This window comes from Hyperolius riggenbachi, chromosome 12 (assembly GCF_040937935.1).
Source record: "Hyperolius riggenbachi isolate aHypRig1 chromosome 12, aHypRig1.pri, whole genome shotgun sequence".
In the NCBI taxonomy this organism is placed as follows: domain Eukaryota; kingdom Metazoa; phylum Chordata; class Amphibia; order Anura; family Hyperoliidae; genus Hyperolius; species Hyperolius riggenbachi.
Genome location: NC_090657.1, coordinates 162,926,926 through 162,948,943, shown reverse-complemented (window position 1 = coordinate 162,948,943; position 22,018 = coordinate 162,926,926). Strand labels below are relative to the sequence as shown.

At 45.8% G+C, this 22,018-nt stretch overlaps 1 protein-coding gene across 1 annotated transcript; it reads right to left on the bottom strand.

Annotated features, from left to right (window-relative positions):
- Positions 1 to 7,208: 7,208 nt before the first annotated feature.
- On the bottom strand, positions 7,209 to 21,968 carry LOC137542532 (uncharacterized). Its single transcript, XM_068264521.1, has 3 exons — positions 20,921 to 21,968; positions 11,902 to 12,064; positions 7,209 to 8,173 (listed from the first exon to the last, which is right to left on the bottom strand). Exons 1-3 carry the CDS (start codon positions 21,108 to 21,110, stop codon positions 7,816 to 7,818), a joined length of 711 nt encoding a protein of 236 aa, XP_068120622.1. The 5' UTR covers positions 21,111 to 21,968; the 3' UTR covers positions 7,209 to 7,815.
- Between the last annotated feature and the right edge of the window lie 50 nt (positions 21,969 to 22,018).

The following is a 22,018-nucleotide window of genomic DNA, read 5'->3' as shown; positions in this document are numbered from 1 at the left end:
CTGCAGTAGCCAAATTGTGATTGCTCCTGTAATCTCAGTGAAATCACAGCACTTCTGCAATTCCCCAAATCGCGGTTGCTTTGCTATTCCCCAAATCACCAATGCAATTTCCCGCAAAGCGCCCGTAGTGGGTCCAAGGCCTTAGGTAGTGGTGGCAGTAACACTGCTAGGATCCAAACAAGGGGCACATGTGAAAACACACATAATGTATCTCTATGGGCCTATCGCAATTTCCAGAAGCATCTACAATTCTGCAAAACAACTTTCTGTGTTTTAAAAACTATGCACACCAGTCGCTTCTTCAGAAGTAAAGCCCTGAAATTTCAGTAGTTGAAACAACAGATTTATAAAAACATACCATTGTACATCCAAGTTAGATATGCATCAACCATCCTTTTCGTCCAACCAGAAGACAGACAGGTAAGTCCTGGACAAGTGCTGGTCACTGTGTGGATATTAAGCCAAAATCTCAAGTGAGTGTATAGTTAGAATGGCTGCGGGCCGTCCAGTAGTAGATAGCTGTAGCAACCTGTCTCCATGCCTGGCGTGGCTAGTTGGAAACACTATTGAAACTTCAACACTTTGCCTCTGAAGAAGCGACTAGTTTAAAGGCCACAAAATGCACGTCAGGCATCATTTTCATATCCAATATGCTGACATATGGACTTTTATGATATATTTTATATGCATTGACCTATTTTAACCACTTATCGTACCAGTGACTGTATATCTATGCCCCTTGAGGCTTCATCTTAGCTCCAGGGGCGTAAGTATACGTACCTCAATGCAATCCCCCGACGCATGCTCGTGCGCACTCCAATACACGTTCACGTCACTGCCTGAGAAATACATTTTTTTTTTTTAATTTCTTGCTGTTCCCATTAAAATGCATACAGAATAAAATAGTTCTTAGCAAAAAGTACCACCAAAAGAATGCCAAATTTGTGGCAGAAAAAAAAAACAATGTATAGATCATTTAAGTGTAATAAGTAGTGATAAAGTTATTGGGGAATGAATGGGAGGAGTGATGAAATGTGAAAATTGCTGTGGTCCATAAGGGGAACACCACCTGTAGTGGTCAAGTGGTAAAGCTATAATTAAAAGCTACGTTTTACAAATCCCACTGTGTTGGATTTGCTGCGGACCTGCTAAACCCTCAGTTCTATTAGTTTCTCGTTGTGTATACTGTTTTATCTACAGTTTGTATTACCTGTGCGAACTGTATATTCTCTTCCTAATATGACAATCTGTTTCCTAACTCCCAGTCGCCTCAGTATGTACATAGATCAACATTAAAACTTTTGACAGGTGAAGTAAATAACGTGAATCATCTTGTGACAGTGGCATCTGTTAGAGAATGGGATTTATTAGGCAGCAGGTGAAGAGTTGTGTAGGAAGCTGGAAGGGAGACATGAGATTTTCGGTTAATATTGTGATGTGTAGATGGCAGGTCTTGTGCTGTGTGCCTGGTGGGCGGCAGGACAGCTGGTGACAAGGTTATAGGTGCACAGTGCTCTTTGCTGAGTGTGGTGAGTGAAGCATGTCTGGTCTGATCCAACATACGGTAACTGCTGCGCCACAAATTGCTGAAGAACATAATGCTGGTCATAAAACTTCACAGCCGCTGGTCAGTCGTACTGTCCATGGTGACCCCTGTCCATCAATGAAAGTGCCCACAACAGGCACCTGTGTCATGGGGCTGCCATCTTGTCTCTGTGTCATGGGGCGGTCACCTTGTCTGTGTCATGGGACTGCCATCTTGTCTCTGTGTCATGGGGCGGTCACCTTGTCTGTGTCATGGGGCTGCCATCTTGTCTCTGTGTCATGGGGCAGCCATCTTGTCTGTGTCATGGGGCTGCCATCTTGTCTCTTTGTCATGGGGCAGCCATCTTGTCTCTGTGTCATGGGGCGGCCATCTTGTCTCTGTGTCATGGGGCAGCCATCTTGTCTCTGTGTCATGGGGCTGCCATCTTGTCTCTGTGTCATGGGGCAGCCATCTTGTCTCTGTGTCATGGGAGCAACAAGAATATTGCATAGACTGCATTGTATATTTGTGTTGCTGGTAGCAGGTGCTACTATTGAGTAGACGATGCTCGGGAGGTTTACTTGGCCACCGGTATTGAATATCTACTGCTTGGGCTACTTTGTAGCCAAGTGTTGTCTAGTATTAAAGTAAGCACCACTGGGTCTCAGCTATCGTAAAGCCAAGCTACAGATATCGGCATTGGCCAAGCTTTGGGTAGAGGGTTAAAGTGCTCGGTAGCAATACAATTCCATGGACAATCTATCAATTCGGATCACCGACTTAATCGGCCAGAAATGTCCATTTGACCAGATTAATGGAATCGATCCGCTTTTCGAATCGATCCCATCAATCTGATCTGATTGGATTCTGGATTTTGGTCATTAAGGGGCATGACCGATCGTCAAAACGATCAAATGTCTGCAGTATTGTATTGTTAATGGGCGCCTATAGGGAGAGTTAGGTGGCTAGTGTTAGCGGTAAGGAAAGAATTAGTTTTTGTGTGTGTGTCTCTGGGGAAATGTTTAGTGTTAGACAAATCAATAGGAATATGTTTAGGGAGGGGACTAGAATGAGATTTGCTTAGTAATACTTGGTACACACATTACATTTTCTTAACGATCGAGAAATCAAATTTTATTATGTGACGGTTTCCACAATACAAACAATGGTCAAGAAAAAATACCTATAAAAACATGGACCAGCACAGTGAGTGCCCAACTGTTTAACACCGACTTCAGGTTATATTTGGCCTGTCCAAATCGCCTGGCGCATTGCCTATGCAAAAAATGGACGACCTTCAAATCCTATATCGGTCAAAAGCATTAATATTATACCACTGAACTAAGATTGTGTATTGCCAGTCGAAATCACCCAGCTTAATAGCCTATGCAAAAATGGACGGCCCACAAATCTTGATCATGTGTGGTCCCACCACCGAGGCCTCAAACCATACACACATGAAGATCTTTTTTCTGCCCTTATATTAAATCGGTCACCAAGTCCCGTTATACCATCACTGTATACGTGTTTTCGGTATCAAATGTCTTTTTGGGGCTAATCTGTGGACAATTTCAAAAGATGGCAATGTCCCCTTTAAATCGCTTGCTGTAACTCTGCTGTCACTTGTTTTTCAAAGACCATCGCAAGGTGCGGCTAATATAATGATGTGAAAGATGAACTATGCAGTTTAATGGCGTATAAGGAACTTTACCACTCAGTCGCATGTGCTGCTGGATCAAAGTGTCCCGGCGAATGCAGGCTGTACAACTCCTCCGTATATTGATCAGCTGGATCTCCGCGCTGAACCTAAGCGCATTATACTCCCCAGGCTTCATGAAACTTCGGTGGCTTGCGGAGAGGTGTCCCTTCTATCCGCACTGCTCCCCACTTCCTGGAATGTGGGTCTCCTGGCGTGATGGAGGTTGGTGGTGCGACCATGTGAGCGCTCGCTGTGCTGGTCCCCGCCTCCTGCTTACGAGTTTCGCCCAGAGGGCTTTTTCAAATCATCTGACATTTTGGGGGAGTTAGTGTTTGTGGGATCGTATTTCCAACCAAAAGCGCATTTTCAGACAATTCAGCCGCCATTTTGCCATAGGTTTGCAAGCAGGTCTGTGCCTGAGCAGGAACGTTTGTGTTGCTCTATGGCACTTTTTGTTGATTGCAGCAGCAAGAAGATCAGCATCCAAGTGTAGCAAAACAAGAAGAGAAAGGACAAAGGCTTGGCTACAATAGAGGGATCAGCTAGACCACATGGGACTAATCTGTGAGCAGCGGGATAGCAATCCTGATGACTTCAAAAACTACATGCATATGTCGGACGCAAATTTAAAAATGCTGGAGAGAGTATGCCCAATGATAACCAAGACGGACACTGTCATGAGATCGGCCATTACAGCGGAGCAAAGGCTATTGGTGACCCTTTGTTTTCTTGTTACTGGAGAGCCGTATGTGGATGATGACCCTTGTTAATGCCCACTACGGGTTCATGATGGTCGACGTGGGAAAGAATGGACACATTTCAGATGGTGGCGTCAAGGAGGGCACTGACTCTTGCAGGTACACGGAAGCGAAGGAACCTGACCTACTGTGTAATGCTGAAACAGTGTCCAGCTTGAACTTTGTGTTCATTGCTGATGAAGCTTTTGCCTTGGGAGAGAATCTGATGAAGCCATATCCCCATGCGGACTGGACAGGGGCAATTCAACTATCGTCTCTGAAGAGCCAGGTGTGTTGTTGATCCTTGATCCTGGGAAAGTTGAGGTTATCGTTCTGGGCTGGTGGCTTGTACATTACATGATTTCCTCCACTGTTAAAGTGCTACTGCCTACCAGCCATAGCAGACCATGAGGATGTAAAAATTGGGACTATTATCGAGGGTGAGTGGAGAAGACATCCCGGCATGGCCTGCAGCCAGGGCTTTCCCACAACCCAACTTCTCCTATGAACTTTGCCTGACCGCCCCCGGCATCACCCAGTCCCATGCACGCCTTCAGGACTTCTCAAGAGCTGCTTCAACACTATGGAACTTCCTACCTCCACCCATTATGGCATCTTCAAGAAGGCCCTCAAAACTCACCTTTTCACTCTGGCCTACCACCCCTCACAAGTGCTCTAAACCAGCAGCTGAGGTCAAAGGCTTACAGTAGCGAAGTGCTTTAAATAACTGGTGTAAGTGGGCCTCAGGCTGTCCATACACCATACAATCAAATCGATAGATATTTCCACTTTGTTTTTCTATAAGATCTATTGTATAAGAAATTCAGAAAAAATATAGTTTTTTTTTCCTGATGAAAATATGTGGTGGGAAAATAAAATATAAAAACTGAATGTTTTATCGGATTATTTTTAGTTTTTTTTTACTATTCATAAGTGTATGGGATATTGTTCAATCTTTCCAAATAATTTGCAGTCTGTGTGGTCCAGTGCTGCAGTTCTGCTGCCCTCAAGTGCGTCGCTAGGGTCTCCATCCACAGTCATCCAAGCTCAGAACGCTCCCATCCGTAGGAGCGCGATTGAGATAGGCCAGACACGCGGGTGCATATGCAGAAGCCAGCGACCACCACTGTAGTTGGGGATCTGGCTAGCAATGCACTTGAGGGCAATGGAACTGTATTGCTGGACCAGATAGACTGGTAGGGGCTGGAAGCAGCTCCATGTAAGTAAAGCTTAACTTTTCTCTTTCAGCTCAGATGTCCTTAAGTGTGCGCACACACATGCAATTCTGATTGGCAGTTTTACCACTTCCATGTAGTATGAGAGCTTACCTACATAAACTGTTCCCCCACACTACATGGAATGGGTAAGATTGGCCAATCTAGAGTGGATGTGTACTCTAGTCCAAAAGACAGAGATTCAGCAATGATCAGAAGACAAAAAAAAAGTTAACTGTTACACAATATAAATGTTTCTCTCAATTTCCATTTAGATGTCGTCTTAAAACATTGCAGTTATAACATAAATGCCTTTTCCTGAAGTTCAACTTTAATATGAGACAGAGAGGGCCAAGAAATGTATACATTGTTATAGGACAAGACTGTCGTGTTCCAGTCACATCTCTGGCTACAGCACTGAGAGTAACGGTACCATGCAAACTAACCCCCCCCCCCCCCCTTCCCCCATGCAATGCTATTGACCCAGGAAAACCCACTGATCATTGATGACAGTTAGAGGACAGGCTGGGTGTAGGAAACACAGCAGTGTTTAATGATTACAATATGGGAGAACTAGCTCTTTATACTTCTGAATAGTTACAGAGTACCCAGCAAGTTTATGGTGAACCAGAACTCCCAGGAGTGTGTAAGGGGCTAAGAGACCGAAAAACCCTCTTGCCAAGATGATATGAAAAACAGAAGTTTGTATTCAAAGAGATGATTTGCATATTCAGCAGTGGTGCATTGTGGGAGACATCTCAGAGCTCACTCCAACCTGAATAATTGTAAATACCTTCTGTTTTAAAAAAGCAAACTTCTGTTTTACTTCTGAATAGGAACAATTTCTCCTGTCCATCAAACAGTGACCTCTAATGGCTTGAGGGCGTGAAACACCCAGAGGACCCCTCTGGGTTACCTGATGTGAAGCAGTTTATCCCTTCTACACCAGTTTCTAGCTAATCTAAAAACAACTTCTCTACTGTGGCCTGAGAGTAACCCCGTAATGACCCTCATTCAGGATGCCCTAAAATCAGAATGCAACCCCCTCGACCCCTCCCCCTGACATGATGAAAGTTAATGAAGATGGACATTTAAGCCTCCTGCATTTCCTTCACCACACATAAAGCTGTCTGTACACTTCTGTAACCGGTCATGGGCCCGGGGGTCAACATACTTCAGACTGCTGGGGGGCCGGGACAAAAATAAAATGATGTTGAAAAGCATTACATTGAATCTAGGTATTGATTTCCCCCAATCATGCCCGGAGAACTCCCAGCAGCAGCAATTCAGTCATGCTGTGCCTAAAGAACGTCTTTGTGCACCAGACAGTGAAGCATACTCTGGTGACAGCCTGCAGTCCGGTTGGACAACAGTGTCACCTGATGGAGAATTGGAAGCCAGGGAATGACTGCTCGCTGGCTTCTACAGTATGTGGATGGGTGGTGCCAGCACAGCTATTCTCAGAGCAGGGACAAGGTCCTCCAGCACCCAAGGCTGAGACACCAAAGTGCGCCCCTCCATCCCTTCCACCCCAGGCATCACACACTGATTGCTATTGGATTAAGAGGCACCACAGGGCCCACAACCTCCCCAACACCTTAATATGTAGTTATCTGGCTTGCAGTCATTGCTATGTATGCCCTTTTCTTATTTCTTTCTGCTTCATACACAATTAGGAATGAGAGCTGAATGAATTGTGCGCCCCCTCCTACACTGCGCCCTGAGGCTGGAGCCTCTCCAGCCTATGCCTCGGCCCGGCCCTGGGCCTATTCTATATGCAGGCTGCTGATATTTAAAGGTGCAGTGGCCCACATCTATAAGCTATACATTTTGTGTTTGTGTGCCAGTAAAAATGCCTCGGGGGGCCACATTCGGCCCGTGGGACTTAGTTTGAGGACCACTGCTCTATGGCACCTCCTAACTCAGATGGTTATTAAGATATTGCAGAAAACAGCTGATTTTACTGAACAGTTTGTCAAGTGTTAATTCACCAAGGATGTTACTGCTTGGAAAAAATTCTAAAATACCGAATGCAGTATTTTACCAACCAATTATTTTTTACTGAACAGGTCTTAGGCCTGGGGCATATGTATATGTACGCCACTGGTGAGTTGGGCACAGGGTGAGCTGCTCAAATACATGGGGTGTAAAACACTATTCCCTCTCCGAGTCGTTGCAACTCAGAGGGAGATGTAATTTGGTGTCCAGCGATCGCTGGAACCCCGAATGACCCTTGTGCGGGGTGCATAGTATAGCAGTATTGCTATAGCGGCGCCCAGTTTCAGCACCTGGCACCTAAACAACCTGCTTCAAGCCTGGGACCCACTAGCAGCCTTTTCTAAGCGCTAGTGATCTGAAAAGCTCTTGCTAATGCAATGCTATGGGGGATTTTTAAAACAATCACATATCTCAAGTGATTATACACCCATAGCATTACAGCAACAGCTTTTCAAATCACAAGCGCTCAGAAAAGCGTCCCAGGCCTGAGTGAACTGAGCCCCATATCTGGTGATAGTCCGTTCATCTGGTGATAGTATAGATAGTATTGAGTCCATTCTGCAGCACCATGCAGAATATTAGTGGCATCGTTTTTACACAGCGTTTCACAGCACCATAATCCAGGCATATGAGTCTATTCCTCTAATCCATGGCAGGCTGGGAGGACGAGGGCTGCACATATTTCTTCACAAGTCGCAGCATGTCTATCTGCAGATCAATCTTCTTGTGCTCAGGCACTTTCTTCAAGTACGGAATCAGAGACTGGGCAAAAATGTAATCCTCGTCTTCCTCATTGTCTCTCCTCTTCTTTAGAGAGTCTACCATGTCTATGATTTGGCTTTCAAACTCTCCCAAGCTCTTGGCCATGCCTTTGTTCTTCTTGGGTCGTGGGGTGTCGGACACTAGTGGAAAGCGCTCAGGTGGTGGACTCTGGGGTGGCTCTGAATCACTGCCTTCAGATTTGGGGCTTTCTGGTGTGTCCGAAGCTTTTCCAGAAGACCTGCAAATCAACAGAAAGAGAAGAAAACTTCTGAAAAGTTGCATGCGTAAAACTGTACTTAGCATATGGAGACAGGCAATATTAACCTATTTCAGACCAAAGTCTCTGGTCCCTTTAAGATCAGCAGGACAGCCAGACAGACAGCACGTATACGTATGCCCACTTTCCACTATCTATAGGCTGTCAGGAAGTAGTTAAAGCATATCTGCCTGGATGTAAGCTATGCAAGCTAAAGACATAGATATGTTTATGCTGGATCCACATCCCTCCAGATGTTTTCCATTCCTCTCTTCATTCCCCCAAGGCCCCCATAATCGCTCTTTGAAAAATTACTTTGGCTAAAGTCACATTTCCAGACAGGAAGAGGCGGGATAGCTGTGATGGTCAGTCCCTCTTAATTCCTCCTCTTCCCTCCAGTTTCCTCCTTTTTCCTTAAAAGGCAGAGAAGAGGAGGGAACATCTTGGTAAGCCCGCCTCTTCCTGTCCGAAAATGTGAAATTAGCTAAAGTTATTTTTCGATGAGTAATTATAGGGGGCCCGGGGGGGGTGGGGGAGGGCAAGGAATGGACAATGCACAGTATATGGATACAGCATGAACTTGCTTACCTTAGGTGGCTTTGCCTCGGGTCAGGTGTGCTTTCAATGACAGATTGGGGTTGATTCACTAACAATAACGTGCACAAGCAGCGCAGGTTAATACATGCGAGCACACGATACGCGTGGTCCTATCAGCATAGCGTGTGCTCTTAAAGTGAACCCGAGGTGAAAACAAAACTGATGAAATAAACGATTATAAATTATCCTCCTACTCCTAAAATTACTTTTTTTTAAGTATCCCATGGTTTTCTTTCATATTTATATAATATAAACAATAACCCGCACACCAAGCTTCAAAAATTGCTAATTTGTATTGAAAATATGTAACATACAAGAATTTGATGCATATATATCATACAGCAAACAGTACATGGTCAATTCATATAATGAGCTGCTTTAACACAAATGGCAGATACAAACTGTATAGCCACAGCAGGTTTACACAGTAAATAAACAATTGATCTGCAATTGGTACATGAACAAGATCAACAAGCAAAGAGAATGTATATAAAAAGTCTGTGCATGTATGCACAAAAGCAGTTTGGAAAAATAGCAGATCATAGAAAAACAAGCGAGTAAACCTTAGGCAGGCATAACCAAGGTCCCTGACAGCGCTGTTTCGTATACCTTTATCAAAGGGAACTGGCAGATCCTATTTGAGCTGCTGTAAGATACTCCTGTGTAAAGCGTGGCTTTTATATGCCACCAAACAATCCTGAACTGCCGTACTGGACACCGGGGGCGGTTTTTCTTTCATATTTAAACATTTACAATGCAGGTTAAATGTTTTACTGTCTCTAATCAGTGGCAGTCTATTAAGTGTCCCAGACCTAATATACATGAACTATTGACCTTTGTATATCTCTCCCCTGAGCTCAGAAGTTGTATCCTGCCAGGAAAACTTTTATGGCTGTAATTTGCTTATCAGTGATATTTACAAATTACCGACAAGTTACCCACAAGACAGAAGCTGTCACTTACATGCCTAGATATTAACTCTTTCAGGCAGCAAAATAAAACAACAGTCTTGTTATTAAGATTTAGTACTGTACATACACGTTTATCTCATCATGCCATCTTGGGTACAGTTTAACTTCCGTGCGATCGTTCCTACTTCCGTGCGATGTGATGGTAGCACGACTGTGATACTTCAGTAGTGCAGCCGCTACTATGTTAATTAATGTAGTAGCGGCCACGCTAAAGGAATATAGCAGTCGCGCTACCATCACATCGTGCGGAAGTATGAATAATCACGCAGAAATTAAGAGCGCACACTAAGCTGATTAGACTGCGTGTAGCGTGCGCTCGCATGTATTAACCCGCGCTGCTTGAGTGTATTATCGTTAGTGAATCAATCCCAATGTTCCAAGTGTATGGACAGATTATATTATAATACAGTATTATTTGTATGTAGATGTCTCTATAGCGGATGATATAAGGATGATTGTGACCTCAACAATAGGTAGATAGGATTGTGGCAGTTAGAGGTTATGAGGAAAGGAGGATTTTTTGTAAATCCTGTATGGAGAATTTTAGGATGATACAATTGCTAATTGTTTGGTTATTTTGCATTAGAATCTTATGGTGTAGTAAAATATACTCCCTTGTATTTGTTCTATTTTAGCTGCTCCTCCTTGTACTTTGCCTGAGGAAGCAGGCATCAGACCCACGAAAAGTGTTGCAGATATTTGGAGTAAGAAATAAATGTATATTGTATATGATACATACTGTCGTGTCATTTAAGGGGAGGTAAGTCCACCACCAGTAATCCTCCCCCCCTCCCCCCCCCCCCCCTCCATTTTCAACTGTGCTTAATACATTTTATGCTTCACTGGCACATCTGTAATTTCCAAGTGTATGGACAGGCCTGGAAGCTTTTTTCATGGTGCTGCCCAGTTGTGTAGAGTTGGTGGATGCAAATGCAAATCACTGAATTCATCATGTCTGCTCAATATTTTACCAGAGACTGATACTGATACAGTAAATTGTTTCTTGTTGTTGAAGCTCAACATTTAGCACAAAATGCAGTGTGTGCTCGTAATAGGTTATGGAAATTAATAGCCAGCTGCTAATTGTAATGGGAAGGGGAGGACATTACATTGCTAAAAGCACTTGTGCAGCCCTGATACCTTTACAGTATGGCTTGGTTCAGACCGTTCCACTGAATGTTTCGCCCCCCCCACCAAGCAAATATTCGTGTGTCCCCTGGCTCCGCTGTGGCTGACTCCTCTGCTTGGTCCCAAGGGCTGATAAACAGAACAGAGGTCGGCAGGAGCATGAGTATCCCCATAGCATTACAATAGACCAATTCTCCATAGCTACAGGGAAAACTTTCATTGGTCAACCATAAACCAATGAGACTTCTCAGTTGCGGAGGATTCCCATTGGTCTTATGCAGTGCATTGGGGATACCCATGCCTCTGCCTGGCACTTATCTATACCGGAAACAAGCGGAGGAGTCAGCAGCAGCAGAATTGGGAAACACGTTTTTGAGTGATGGCGATCGGAGCAGACGGAGTGGATGCAGTGACCAGCCTAGTGAGAATGGACACTGTTCTCATCAGCTTTACTTGTATCTGCGCACCCAACACTTTCTGTTCAGGAAAACAGGCAAACTAATACATTCTTTTTTTTTTTTTTTTTTTAAAGTGGATGTGAACCATATTTTTACCAATAGGCTCTGCTTCCTGCGTTTAGCGGAGGTGCAGAAAACGTACCGAACAGTTGGAAGCGAACCTACAGTGGGATGCTGAAGAAATGAACCTTCCCTCTCCTCTCCCGAAGACTTCTGAAGTCCCCCACGCCGGGGGATTTGAACGGAGGAGCTGCCGATGCGACGAGGACACCGGGAGAGGAGAGGGAAGGTTCATTAGGACCCAGAGCCTTCCCTGTCCTTAATTTTTTTTTTTATTGGATCCTATTGACTTTAAAAGCCTTCAAAAACCATTAAAAGCTTGGCTGTTAAAACGCTGGCCTTTGTAAAGAAAAAAACCCCACAGCGTTTGAACGGACGCTGAACAGAAACCCGTGTGAACCAACCCTTAACTGCCACCTTTGGGTAGAAACACAAAATCCAGCTCCGTATTTCTGATTTGTCCGCTCTAAGGGAGGAGTAGCGTCATGTGACTTACGATCTTCGCATCAGCATTGGTTCCAGAAAGGTCAGCTGATCATAGAACATGTAGCGTTTCCGCTTAGCTGGGGAAGAGCCCCCCCTGGATTCTTTCTTCTGCAGGTGCAGCTCCCTCCGGAAGCAGTCTTTCAGGGACCTCCACCTAGTCTGGACCTCCTTGGCTGTGAAGAAGATTTAAAGTTTAAATGTCAAGAAACATCATTGCTGTATCATTCATAATACTATAATGTGTTTCAAAGCTTCAGCTTATCGATTCTTTTAAAAGATTGAAAATACAGCCATTTACTAAAAATTGTACCGTTTTCACAACATTTTTTACCGTTAATAGGCACAATAACAGTACACAATTTTTAGTGAACGGTCGTATTTTCGATCAGCTTATTCAGATTGTATTGTATGAAAACAGAAAATATGATTGGCCCGTTCAATTCTGAACGATTGCATTATAGATTGCTTCTTTAAAGGATACAAGAGTTGAATTTCTATATTAAAGTTTTACTTACCTGGGGATTCTCCCAGCCTCTAGAAGTCTGTGTCCCCCTCGCCGCAGTTCTGCTGTCACCCAATCTTCTGCTGTCCCCTCCGTAATGATCAGTGACCCAGCCAGGTAAGCGGCTTCTGCACATGAACACCAGTAGCGATCATGCTTCTGTGACCAGGAGTGATCTGTGCTTGTGCAGCATGGGAACGTAATCACGAGCGGCGAGTACACGCACACGCATGCACAAACGCCACCGACCCAGATGGGTCATGGATCACTACAAAGGAGACAGCAGAAGACTGAGGTACAGCTATACTGCGGCGAGGGAATTCAACTCATGTATCCTTTATAGAAATGGTCGATCGACACTGCTGATTTTTTTTCATAGATACAAGCACAAATGGTTTAGATACGATCACGTTGGATTCTTTAATCCTGTGGATCTACTGAATATGATCTTTCCTTTTAATCTGTATGATCTTAACAAACATAAGATTACTAGCTACAATGGGCACCATTAATGTGCACCTTTAGACAGCAATGCCATTTCTACCTCTACAGTAAAGGTACCCATTCATCAGATGATGTATGGGCAGATCAACCAAGAGACAGATCTCTCTCTGATCAAAGAGAGATTAGCTGCCTGCCCATACACTGCAGGCCAATTCCCGATTAATTTCAGCATGAAACCTCTCGGGAATCGGCCTTATGACGCTGCCCTCCCAATGTAAAATGTGCCCCCCCCCCCCCCCCCCATGCCCTGTGCCGTATACTTTACATGTTGGTGTCCGCCTCTGGTGAGCAAGAACAGGAAGAAGGAAGTAGTACATGCGAGCAGGACCCCGGCAAGTAATTATTTATTTCACCCTGCGGCTGTTAGTGTGCCCGCTGCTGCATCGCTCCGCCCCCCGAAAACTGGTAAAACTCGATTGTGCATGGTATGAATCAAACCACGGTATACAGTCTTACCGTAGCAGTCCTAGCCAGGGGTTCCATTACGTTCATCCCGATATAGCACACCATTACCACCACGCACCCGATTGAACATGTCAGCCCTACATCTTGAGGCATGACCGATCAGTACATGAGACCAATTTTGGCCAGAATACTAGTATACTAGCGATGGGCTTCCGAATAGCCCAGCCGTTCGTAATTTCCATTATGTCTTGCTGGCTGCGGCAGAGGGGGGTTAACTTACCCATCTCGCCGTCTAAAGCTGGTGCGCTCCACCTCACTCCAATGCTTCCTCCTTCCAGGTTTGCAGGTTAAAGCACGGGTAGCCGCAATGGAACGCAACAACTATAAGCGGCGACACGAGTACATTAACCCCCCTCTGCCAAGGCCAGCAACATGTAATCAAAATTACGACTGCGAACGGCGGGGCTATATACGGCAATCCATCACAACCGTATACTTCTCTTCATTGTGCCTTTCTACTGTTTAATTGGTTAGCACAACAGAATAAGTATCAGCTGCCACGGATGGTACTGCAGTCAATTGCTTCTTCATCGATGGTTGTCGTTTTATTTAAAAGGTCAACTCATATATGGCTATTTAGGACCTTGTTCATGCAATAAGCTGTACAGTGTAATTACGTAAGTTTCTACCTTTTCCAAAGCATACCATATATGTTATTAGCTGGCATGAATGACTGGATTTTAATAATAAGAAAAAAAAAAAAAAAAAGGATGTGTGTGTAGAAAGAAGCAAATGGTTCCTGTTTTTTTTACCTTGGACAAAAAACTCAACATTGACTTTTATGAGCTTTTCGTTCTATTGTTTTTCTGCATTGCATATACACTCACCTAAAGGATTGTTAGGAACACCTGTTCAATTTCTCATCTAATCAACCAATCGCATGACAGTCGCATTAAAGGGTGTGGTCCTGGTCAAGACAATCTCCTGAACTCCAAACTGAATGTCGGAATGGAGAGAAAGGTGTAGGGGGTCGGGGAAAAAACTTACCCGGGGCTTCTAATCGCAGCCACTCACCGATGCACAGTATGGTCTGTGCCTGCGCAGTATGCTCCTGGTGACATCAGCAGGAGCGAGGACACAGCAACGCAGGCACAGTGGTTTTCAGATTTAAAGTCTGAAATTCCAGACGTGAACCTGAGGCAGGCCCGGAGCATCGGTGAGTGGCTGCGAGGCCACAAGATGTCTGCGAGGGACCATTAGAAGCCCCGGGTAAGTTCAACTCATTTTTCCCCGACCTCCCTACAGTATTCCTTTAAAGGGATACTGTAGGGGGGTCAGGGGAAAATGAGTTGAACTTACCCGGGGCTTCTAACGGTCCCCCGCAGACATCCTGTGTTGGCGCAGCCACTCACCGCTGCTCCGGCCCTGCCTCCGGGTCACTTCTGGAATTTCAGACTTTAAAGTCTGAAAACCACTGCGCCTGCGTTGCCGTGTCCTCGAGCCCGCTGATGTCATCAAGAGCACACAGCGCAGGCCCAGTATGGTCTGTGTCTGCGCAGTACACTCCTGGTGACATCACCGGGAGCGAGGACACGGGCGTGCAGGCGCAGTGGTTTTCTGACTTTAAAGTCAGAAATCCCAGAAGTGAACTGGAGGCGAGGCCGGAGCATCGGTGAGTGGCTGCGCCGAGTGGCTGCGCCAACACAGGATGTCTGCGGGGGACCATTAGAAGCCCCGGGTAAGTTCAGCTCATTTTCCCCCGACCCCCCTACAGTATCCCTTTAAAGAGACTCTGTAACAAAATGTTCATCCTTATTTCTTCTATCCTATAAGTTCCTATACCTGTTCTAATGTGCTCTGTCTAACTGCAGCCTTTTCTATTTGCACAGTGGCTGTATTATCTCTGTTATATGGTCTAATCTTCTCTCCTCTGTCGGGCTGAGGCAGTCAAGCTGGAATGTGCTATACTGCTTGTGATTGGCTAGAAGCTATACACACCCTCTCCAGGCCCCTGCACTCTGTATGACTCATACACTGAGCTCCTCTCAGTGTATCACTTGCTATGTCACGCACATGCGCAGAGAGTGCCCGGCAACGGGAGCGCGATCTAGGACGCGCTCCGCCGGGCAGCGCAGGCGTACTACTCCGGGTCATTGTGACCCGGAAGTAGTAAGAGGCCCATGGATTTAGAGATGTTCGCCGGCGAACGGTTCGGGAACCGTTCGCCACATCTCTACTGGCGATTTGTGCTGGTTGGTTGAGACTGCCTGTTAGTTGAGTTCCAGATAACCAGGACTCTACTGTACAAACCTTTATCGACTAGTGACTGAAACACTGATTCTTTTTTTTTTTTTTTTGGTCTCTATAAGGCCTAGTTCACATTATAAATCGCAAGCACAAGCGCTAAGTGATTTTCCCTTCGCTTTCAGAGCAATTTGCGCTTTTCTAAGCTCTCTTTTCCAACGATTTTGTTTTTCCTCCTCCAGACACTCAGGAAGTGAACTCTTTGACCTGGAACTCAATAAATACAATGTATTTATTCTTGAAAGCGCTGGGCAAAATTCTTTTCCAGGCGCTTTGAAATTTCCCTATACTTTGTATTAAAGTGCAAACGCTCAGGAAATGGTGAAGGAGCTGCGTTTGCGATTAGAAAGAAAGCTCATCACTCATGTGAGAACACTCACATAGAGCAACACTGCAGAAGCGCTTTTAAAAATCGCCAGCGCTATGGTCCTCTATGCAGCTATCCTGGCTGGGCCGTATTCATTCTGTGAAAATGACCTTATTACCTAAAATATTATATGTGTTCAGGCTGCTCCCGGTCTGGATACCACCCCATTTTTTGAGACTCCTGCAAACTAGGATTAATAAATTTATTTGGGGGGCTTCCAGACCGAGGGTCCCAAGAACGACCCTGTATGTTCCAAAACATTCAGGTGGGTTAGGACTTCCTGATCTACGGACTTATTACCAGGCGGCCCAAATAGCCCCCCTGGTTGGTTTATACAGAGGTCCTGAGATGCCTCAGTGGTCCCTCTTTGATATTGTGTCAGTAGCCCCACAGTCGGTCCAATGCCCCATTTGGCTACCTCCTAAGATGAGACCACCTCTCATGAGCAGGATCCTAAAGCATTGTCTCCGAGTGTGGGATGCCTTCAAGTATTCAAAGAGGCTCCTGTCTCCCACCCTCCCACTGCTCCCTATAATTGATAATCCACTATTTCCCCCGGCATTGGAAAGCCCGACCTCCTTTAAGTGGTGGGTCTCTAAACAGCTCCTCTTAGTCCATCACTTAATCAAAGACTCTAAGGTAGTGAGCTGGGATTTTCTCCGGGAAAAATATCAAATCCCTGGATCAGAACACTACAGGTATCTCCAACTGAGGCATTGGGTTCAGTCATTATTAGCAAATGCCCCAGATACAATTTCTCCCCTCTCAATATTTGAGTCAGCCTGTCTACGCAATCCGGGGGGCAGAGGCTTGATCAGCAAATTGTATAACTTCCTCACGGACCCAGGTCCTTTATTTAAACACTCCTACATCACTAAATGGGAGATAGACTTGCGGGGGTCAAGACCTATTGAGGACTGGGCAAAGGCCTGGAGGAACACGTTCCACATTTCAATTAACTTGGGCCTGGTTGAGTCCTCTCTAAAAGTTTTAATGAGATGGTATTGGGTCCCCTCAAGATTAGCTCATTTGGGAGGCGGCGGTCAGTGCTTTAGAGGCTGCCAATCCCCAGGCGACTTTATGCATACTTTTTGGTCTTGCTCCATGTTATCCCGCTTCTGGTCCAAAACCTACCGGCTGCTTCAAGCTGTTTTCCATAAACAGATTCATAGGGATCCATGGTCTGCACTGCTCCACTTCCCCATTGAGCTTCTCACAAAATCCCAAGGGGCCCTAGCTCTTTTTATTTTTGTAGCAGCCAAGCAAACCATAGCCAAAGCATGGAAGAAGCAACTGGTCCCCTTTGAGGAAGTAAAAACTAGAGTATCTGGTTTTATGATTCAAGAACAGCTATCTGGTATTCTGTTAGACAGAAGTGATAAGGTAAATAAAATCTGGGATCCCTGGAAAACTTACCTAACCATAACAGGTCATAGCTAAACTCATTAAAGGTTACCTTCTATAAGATCAGCCCTTAGGACACATGACGGGCCATTCCCCCCCCCCCCCCCGTCCCCCCCTTCTCTATTCCTTTCACCCCTCTCTTTACTTTTCTCTACTTTTCTGATGTTTGTCGTTAAGGTAAACTGGTCCTCCTTCAGAGGTACCGAGGTTAGGAGAACAGAAGGATGGGTTCATAGTCCCTACTCAGGGCCCCCCAGTCACTCTGGACTGGTGAGTCCAGTCGTTAGCATAAGGGGAAAAGTTTTCTTCCCCCCCTAGTTCATATAATCAGGCAGTCTATTCAGACTCCAGTCTTTTGCATTAAGGTGTGATGTATGCACAAAATACTGTTATTCAAGAGTCATGTTTAACTGCTAATCGGGACATGTTTTAGTCCCTATCTTCTCACTGTATTGCTATAATTTATCATTGTAAACCTCAATAAACTATTTGAAAAGAAGAAAATCGCCAGCGCTTAAAAAAAAAAGCAAAAACGCTCTCAGGCTTTGTTCGCATCTAAAATCGAAATCGCTGACAGCAGCGATTTTCAATTTTTAGAAAGTTTTTTTCCCCCCTCCTGGCGCTCCACGATTTTGCAGAGTGATAATGTGAACTAGGCCTTATAGAGACCTATTCCTGACATCAGTCAGGAAGTGAACTCTTTGACCCGGAAAAGAATAAATACAGTGTATTTATTCTCAAAAACGTGAACACAATCGCTGCATAAAGCGATTTTGTGAGCATTTAGCGCTATTCCTATACCTTCCATTACAGCAAAATCACCCCAAACGGTACAGGCACCGCTTCTCATAGAGAATCATTGCAGGATCGTTTTGTGGGCGATTTTGAAAATCGCCTGTGCTTGAAACAAGGCAGAAAAGACCCTAGATGTGAACGAGCCCTCAATGTGAACAAGCCCTAACATAGCAAAAAAAAATGCTCCTTTGCTTCTACAAGTCTAACACATCTATCTGGGTTGTATGGACATTTCTGCTGAACCATGGATAGATGTGAAGCAGTTGTCTGTACTGTTTACCAGAGAGGGGTGTACTTCTCTGACTTCAGATGTGTATCTGCTGAGGCTATGGTCCATGACAGAAATGTGCTAAGATGAGTGGAAACGTTTGAAGAAGCTGAATGAGGCAAACAATAGTTTGAAGAAGTCAAAAATGGTGCTGAAAACAAATTGTGGAGAGGAAGGATTCTTAAGCTGGGTCTACACGCTGCGATTTGGCTCATCAATCAAGCCGCTGATGCGGCTCGATTGATAAGATCCGACAGGTCCGATCTCACCGCGGGCGATTCCGCGCTCGACCCCCGCGAGCGGACAATAGCGGGGGAATCTAGCGGAAGATAAGCGGCGCCGACGGGGACGAGCGGTTATCGAATCCGACACAAGCGGGGATGCGGAAGAGGCGAACCGGCGGCTAATTGAGCCGCCGGATCGCTACGTGTAGATTAGGCTTAATGTTAGGTACACACCATACAATTTTCTGTTAGATTTTCTGTTATGCTAGGTACACACCATACATTTTGTGTTATGCTGGGAATACATGGTTCGTTTCTGCCGTGCGTTTCTGCTCTCGATCGTTTTTGCCGCTCGATTTTAGCTCTCGATTCTTATCTTCCTCTTGTTTTTCTTATCTTTTTCCATTCACTTCTATCTGAAATCGAGTGGCAAAAGAATCGAAAGGGAGATCGGACATGTCGGAAATTATCGAACCATCTAATCAGCTACAAAACGAACCGTGTATTCCCAGCATTAGATAGATGGTTCGATAGATCATTTCCAACATGTCCGATCTTATTTTCGATCGGTCTTCTGATTGATTTCACATTGAAGTGAATGGAAATAGATAAGAAAAGATAACAGAATGGAATCGGAAATGGATCGGAAGGAATATCGACCATAAAAACGCATCGTGCGTACCCAGCATTAGATTTACCCGCCAGATAGATAATTTCCAACATGTTGGAAATTATCTATCTAACCATCTATCTGCCTAGCAATTAGGCATTGTTCTACTCAGCAGGAGATAACCAGAAGACAATGCACTAGAGATAATGACCAGTCTCTACAGAAAATCTAAAGGCGCCCATCCACCTAACTATTTTCCCGCCAATATACAGCAGATTCGATCACTGTGATCGAATCTGCTGTGAAATCGTTGCGCAAATGCTGACAGAACGATCGATTTCCGTCCGAAATCAATCGTTCCCGTCGATCCGTCCACGTGGAAGATTTTGCTCGATCGCCGGCGGGTCGGGAGTGCGTCGATAGCGGCATTCGAATGCCCGACAACCGACGCTAGCGTCAATACATTACCTGCTCCGGCCGGCGCGTGTCTCCTGGTCTCCGCTGTCCCTTCTCCGTGCTCGGCTCCTCCAGCTTCACTGAACTTCCTGTCCCGGCAGGAAATTTAAACAGTAGAGCACCCTCTACTGTTTAAACTTCCCCGGCAGGAAGTTCAGTGAAGCTGGAGAAGCCGAGCACGGAGAAGAAGACAGCGGAGACCAGGGGACACGCGCCGGCCGGAGCAGGTAATGTATGCGGGGGAAGGGGGCAGCGGCAGCTTCGCAGATTGTGATCGGTTTCATGCTGAAATCAATTCACAATCTGTTTGCAGTGAAGGCAGCCATACGATCCTTCTCTGATTAGATTCGATCAGAGAGGGATCTATCTGTTGGTCGGATCTGATGGCAAATCGACCAGTGTATGGCTACCAGAAAATTGTATAGCGTGTACTAGGCATAATGCTGGGCATACACAGCTTGAGTTTTGCCCGCTCGATTCTGCAGGCGATCCTCTTATCTTTTACCATGGTCCTCCATGCAGAATCAAACTGCAACCTGATCGGGCCGGAGATCGGACATGCCGGAAATTATCTATCGAGCCATCTAAATGGCTCAGAATCGAGATGGGTATTCCCAGCATATGGGTGCATACACATATTCAGTTTTGATATGAGTATGAGTGAAAAAGATTGTGAATACTATATACAGATTGTGTAGGTCATCTCTCATATTACATTGAAGTGGTAATGTTGGCCAAAATGAATGTGTGTATGCACCCTTAGTGTTGTCAGCAGTACATCCATTTTTGGTGAAGAAGTCGATAATAGCTTTATGCTGGGCATACACGGTGCGTTTATGCGCCGGAATCGAGCCGCTGGCTCTATGCCGGCGCGTCTCCGCTCGTCCGCGTGGATCGATTCCCGCTCGTCCCCGCTGGCACTTCCTTATCAGCCGCTCGTTTCTTCCATTGTCCGCCCGCGGGGATCAAGCACAGAATCGATCCGCCGCGGTGATCGGACAGGTTGGATATTATCAATCGAGCCATCAGCAGCTCGATTGATAAGAACTATGTAACCGTGTATGCCCAGCATGGCTCTGTCTGCAAAACCAAGAAATACAGAAAGGGTGTCAGTCATGCAGCAAAGGTGCCCATACATTACTTGGTTTTCCTGTTTGAGTGTACTTTATCCTGAAAATGACTATTTTTACCCTTTCGGCTCTTCTCCAGTTGGGTATAGCCTTCCCAGCCTGGCACAAGAACAGCGCAAATCTCCTCCCAACACTGCTGTTTCTTGCTGCGGTCGCTGTAGTCGTCCTCCTGCTGGTCGTATACCGCCGGGCGCTTCTTCACCTCACTGATAAGCAAATCGGTGTCCACAATGAGTCGAGACGATTTCATGACTTGACCTAACACAAGAGATCTGTCCCCAGCCTGGTGGCCGTTACTGCTGGCTGCTTGCGCCTGCAGGTCAATGCTGCTGCAGGACGCTTTGTCTGTAGGAAGGCAATTGTCACTGGCTGCCAGTTTGTCGGTTATGAAGCTGTCACTGGACAACGTTGTCTGAGGAACACTGCTTTTGTTGGACAATGGTGTCTACGGAACACCGCTATTGTTCAATGACTTTGTCCGTGTAACATCGATGTCGCTGGACGATGGCGTCTGTGGATCGCCGATATCGCTGGAAGACAGTATCTGCGTAACACCGCTATTGCTAGACGTGTCTGTGGAATGCTGCTATAGCTAGACGATGGTGTCTGTGGATCGCCGCTATCGCTGGACGATGGTTTCTGCAGACTGTCGCTATCGTTTGATGGTCTCCGCACAATGCCGCTATTGTTGGATGATGCTGGATAATGCGGTGTCTTCAGATTGTCGCTATCGTTTGATTGTCTCTGCAGAATGCCGCATTTGTCGGATGATGCCGTCTGTGGACTGTCGCTATGGCTGGATAATGGCAGTTGCGCTTCACCCCTACTTCTGGCCAATGCTGTGCGATCAGCCTGAATGGTGGAGGCCAGTGTCTGGAGACCCCCCAGTTACCCCCTCACTGCTCCCATACACAGTAGCAGCTAGGCCTGGGCAGTCCTGCTGACATGTGCCCATCCATAGAGCTATCAGGTATGCTATGTACCCTCTGTAAGCAAAGCTGGCGGTGTCCCCATACAGCGCCCCCCTCAGTCTCCACACGGCGCCCCCACTATCAGTGACACAGCAATCCCACCGCTCTGCTGGCCTACACTAAGATGGCCGCCCGGAGTGACAAGCCTCTCAGCCAATAACAGCGCGGATTCCAGAGCCAGCCGAGC

Coding starts and splice junctions, on each gene's coding strand:
- LOC137542532 (XM_068264521.1), bottom strand. CDS start 21,110: ATGAAATCGTCTCGACTCATTGTGGACACCGATTTGCTTATCAGTGAG. Junction 12,065..20,920: donor ACTGGAGAAGAGCCGAAAGG/GTAAAAATAGTC, acceptor TCTTCTTCACAG/CCAAGGAGGTCCAGACTAGG. Junction 8,174..11,901: donor CCAATGCTGATGCGAAGATC/GTAAGTCACATG, acceptor GTTGATTTGCAG/GTCTTCTGGAAAAGCTTCGG.